This window comes from Lycium barbarum, chromosome 1 (genome assembly GCF_019175385.1).
Source record: "Lycium barbarum isolate Lr01 chromosome 1, ASM1917538v2, whole genome shotgun sequence".
NCBI classification, from domain to species: Eukaryota; Viridiplantae; Streptophyta; class Magnoliopsida; order Solanales; family Solanaceae; genus Lycium; species Lycium barbarum.
In genome coordinates this window covers 13,994,692-13,999,218 of record NC_083337.1, presented here as the reverse complement: position 1 = coordinate 13,999,218, position 4,527 = coordinate 13,994,692, and the positions used below count along the sequence as shown (strand labels likewise).

Sequence of the window (4,527 nt, the reverse complement as noted above, 5' to 3'; positions counted from 1 at the left end):
TATGACACGCTATGCTATGACACGACATGCTATAACATGCCATGCTACGATATGAGGTACTATGTTATGATATACTATAGCCTGACACTCTATGACACGATATACTATGACGTGATATACTACGACAAGACAAGATAAGATATAATACGAAATGATACGAGATGATAATATATGACATGAGATACGTTCTATCTTCTATATTCTGTGACTCCATGACATTATTAATTATACATTATGTTACTGCTAGTGTTATCTTTCATGCCTTACATACTTGGTACACTATTCGTACTGACGTCCCTTCTTGTGGACGCTGCGTTTCATGCCGCGCAGGTCAGCAGATAGGCGGATTTGATCCTTAGGAGCCTTACCAGCAGTGTTGACAGCGCTCCAGTTGTTCCGGAGCCTCACTTCTGCGGTACTATTTTGTGTATGTATATTCGGGCACGGCAGCACCCGACTCTTTCTATGTATAAGTGTACTACGTCTAGAGGCTCGTAGACAGTTATGTACAGTCAGTTAAGTACAGTTAGATATATGGTGTTTTGGCATGCTAATGTTGATGTATAATTGATAACGAAGTTTATTAGTCTATGTTCAGAATGACGCCGCTAATGTTAATGTTAAAAAAAAAAAATGGCTCTGTTTACATGGCTTGCTAAGAGGTAAAGGTAAAACGATAGACAAGGGGTGCTCGGTACAAGTATCGGGTACTCGTCACGGCCCATAGACGGGTCGTGACAATGGAGAAGGCCATTATAAGGCTCCCACCTGAGTCCCTTGCACCGCCCCCTATGCTAGCCTTACCATTTGAGGTGTTATAGCTACCATCAGTAATTACTTTGATAGTTCCTTGACAAGGTTTGTGCCAAAGAACTTGAGTAATTACACGAGAAGGTCTGAGGAGTTCCACCATCTGGCACAGTTGTGGCCACTGTCTGTTCATATCCAAACTGGGTGCCAGTCTGTTAATAGCTTGCTTGATATTCCAAAGACATTGTTGTTCCATTATTGAGTAGTTGAACTTCTTCTGTGTCCCATATCTACAAGCACTACTTTGTTTCTAGAGTTCCCAGCAGATAATGGTTGGTGTGATCTGCATTACAGTCTTATGCACCTTGTTCTTAGTTTTTGCTTTCTACCATTTCCTAAAAACATAAGAGACAGATGCATTAGAATGTTGAATGCCTAGTGGCCTGCCAATGCTATTCCATAGCCTATTAGCAGTTTCACTAGTCACAAATGCATGATGACTTGTTTCATTCTTGGCTATCCAGCAACAAGAACAGTCAAATCTTAAATAGGTATCAAATCTTCCCACTATGTCACTGAAAGGTTGCTTATTCCTTAAAAGTCTCCATGTATTGAAGGAGACTTTAAAGGATAAGCTTTTGTGCCAAGCATTTTGTAAAAAAGGATTTTTATCCTTCTTAGATCTTAGCAGATTCCAAGCAGAGGCATTAGAAAATTTGCCATTTTCAGTCAAATTCCATAGAAGGTAATCATGTTTGTTATAGTCACCAATATTGATATTTTCAATATATTGAACAATGTGAGGTGGAAGAGTATTGTTAAGCTTGTTGAAATCCTAGACACCATTCAAAATGAAAGAATTTACATTTAGTTTAGCAGACTTACTTGGTCCTGGCAGAATTTTCGCTAAAGCACCCATACCTGTCCAGTTATCCCACCAGAAGCTGGAGTCTCCTTCTTGAATTTTCCAGATCATGTGAGGCTCTGCTTTGGTCTTAATCTTCATCAAACTCTTCCATCCATGTGAGTTTTTAGAAACAGCAACCTTACCCACAGGGTGAGATCTTATGCAGTACTTGGATTTCAGAAAAGTTCCCCAGAGTATAGATTGAGTTCTCAGTCTCCACTATCTTTTAAGAGTGAAAGTCTCAGAGATATCCTGCATTCTTCTTATTCTAATACCATGTTCATCTTTTGGGTAGCATAAATTCTCCCATGAACTCCAGTGACACTTTTTTTTTTTACCTTCTTTGGACCCCCAGAGGAAATTACAAAAGTGCTTCTCCATGAGCTTGATAATGCCTTTAGGAGGTTGTATAGCAGAAAGAATGTAAGCTGGAAGAGCTTGCAGGACACTTGTAATGAGAACAATTCTACCCCTAAAAGAAAACATCTTGCTTTGCCACCCATTAAGCTTTTTGATAATTTTGGTTAACATGTTATCCAAATAGGAATTTCTTTTCTTTCCCACATATATGAGGCATCGCAGATAGTTAAAAGGAAAATCCTTATTCATGAACCCAGTAGTTCTCCTCATCCTATTGATCCTATTTGCACAAGTATTTGGAGCAGTAATGAAAAAAACTTTTATTAGTGTTGATCATCTGCCCAGAGGCATTTTCATACCTTTTGATTTGCTTCAAAATGAGTTTGATTGATCTATTGTTTCCACCAGTGAAGATTAATTTGTCATCAGCATAGGCAAGATGGTTGATATTAGGACCATTGGGATTCATGCTGAAAGGAACAAATCTTTCATTGTGATATAGACTGTTGAGAAGCCTTGAGAACACCTCAGCACCAATAATGAATAAGGAAGGGGACAATGGGTCTCCTTGTTTCAAGCCTTGGGAGCAGGTGAAGAAGCCTTTTCTTTCACTATTGATGTTAGTTGAATACCACATATTATATATGAGTCTTCTAATAAGAGTGTTCTAGCTGTCAGAGAAACCAAATTTGCTCATAACTGCCAATAGAAAATCCCATGACATTCTGTCAGAGGCTTTAGCCATATCCAGTTTGATGATCATGTTGCCTCCATGGTTACTCTGAGACACCCTTTGGGCTAATTCTTGTGCTAGAAGAACATTTTCAGTGATGAGTCTGCCTTTGACAAAGCCAGACTGATTTTCAAAGATAACCTTATCTAGTAAAGGATTCAACCAGATTGAAAGGATCTTGGAGATGATCTTAGTTGTGAAGTTACTAAGACTAATTGGTCTTAGATCTCCAAAGTTAGAAGGAGACTCTACCTTGGGAATCAGAACCAAACAAGTATGTGAGTAGAACTTGGTCAAATTCTTTCCATTGAATAATACATGAACCATGTTTTTGATATCCTCTTGAATGATATTCCAACTTTTTTTTAAGAAGTTGCCATTGTTTCCATCAGGGCCAACAACACTTGAAGGAATCATATTGAATACAACATTCTTTGTCTCCTCTAAATCAGGAATGGCATTGAGAGAGGCATTATCATTATGATTGATACATTCAAGGATCACATTAAAGATGTGCTGATCAGTAAAACTGTGGTTGAGATTGAACATATGTTCAAAATGATGTCTGGCAGCCTTAGCAATACCCTCATTGCCTTGGACCTAATTGCCAATACTGTTTTTGACTTTGTGCAGTTAAAGCCTTCTTCTTCTATCTCCGATCAAGCAATGAAATTATTTTTTATTTATATCTCCATCATCAGTCCATTTGACAGAGCTTTTTGCTTAAGAAGTTTTTCTTGCATATCCAACTATATAATATATTCAACATTGCCCTTGTTAAGCTCTTCTCTAGCTTTCTCAGCGTGAAGAGAGCTATCGATGTTTTCCAGGTCTTGCATCTTGGCTTCCCATATATTGACTTCATCATACACATTGCCAATAACTTCCCTGGACCATTCACTGAGCTTCTTACTGAGTATTTTGAGTTTTTACTGAAGTATCCACATGGGTTTTCCAGTAATCTGAGTATTCCAAGTGTCTTCCACTATCTGGTAAAAGGTTGGCTGTTCAGTCCAAAAATCCAAAAACTTGAAATATTTTGTGCCATCTCTGTGAGCATTGTGAAAACTGATTAAGAGGGGTCTGTGATCAGATCCAGTTCTAGGAAAATGTCTAACACTATTTGTGTGAAAGAGTTGAACCCAAGAGTAATTGACAAAAACTCTATCAAGTCTTTTCCATATCCTTTTCACTAGCCTCCTATTATTACACCAAGTGAACCTTGGTCCCACATAGCCTAAATCAGTAAGCTCACAATTATCCATGCAGCTGCTGAAATCCAGGCTCTTATACATTCTATGAGGTTTTCCACCAAGCTTCTCCATAGGATCAAGTATGACATTAAAGTCACCACCAAGACACCAAGGTCCATCCACCTGAGGGTAAACATTCTCCAAACTGAGCCAAAGATCATTTCTTTCAAAAGCAGAACATTTTGCATAGATAGAGTTAATAAAGAGATGCTTCCCAGTAGCTCACCATGAAGCATTTTAATAGTAATTTGTTGATCAATGTTGGCAATAATAGCAGTCTAGTAGTTGCCATTCCAGAAAAACCAAATCTTACCATTGGAGTTGTTGATGCTGTATTGAAATCCAAGGTACCTCATGTAAGCATCAATTTTGTTAATGCTAACAAAGGGTTCCAGGACTACAACACTATCAATTTTGTGTATATGAATGAGTTTCTTGAGCCTGTGAATGGCCTTTTTGGATTTGACACCCCTGATGTTCCAAAATATGGCCCTAGCTATAAGAACAAGCTAAAGATTTTTTGT

General features: G+C 38.2%; 1 protein-coding gene across 1 annotated transcript; it reads right to left on the bottom strand.

The window, feature by feature from the left end:
- Positions 1–2,684: 2,684 nt before the first annotated feature.
- Positions 2,685–4,075, bottom strand: LOC132609802 (uncharacterized). The gene is made up of 3 exons (XM_060323963.1): positions 3,684–4,075; positions 3,518–3,638; positions 2,685–3,350 (listed from the first exon to the last, which is right to left on the bottom strand). Exons 1-3 carry the CDS (start codon positions 4,073–4,075, stop codon positions 2,685–2,687), a joined length of 1,179 nt encoding a protein of 392 aa, XP_060179946.1.
- Positions 4,076–4,527: the final 452 nt, after the last annotated feature.

Excerpts from the sequence above, each read along its gene's own strand:
- LOC132609802 (XM_060323963.1), bottom strand. The coding sequence starts at position 4,075 with ATGGAGAAGCTTGGTGGAAAACCTCATAGAATGTATAAGAGCCTGGAT. Across the intron at positions 3,639-3,683 it reads AAACCCATGTGGATACTTCA|GGAAGTTATTGGCAATGTGT; the intron begins GTAAAAACTCAA and ends TGAATGGTCCAG. Across the intron at positions 3,351-3,517 it reads AAGAGCTTAACAAGGGCAAT|GTCCAAGGCAATGAGGGTAT; the intron begins GTTGAATATATT and ends ATTGGCAATTAG.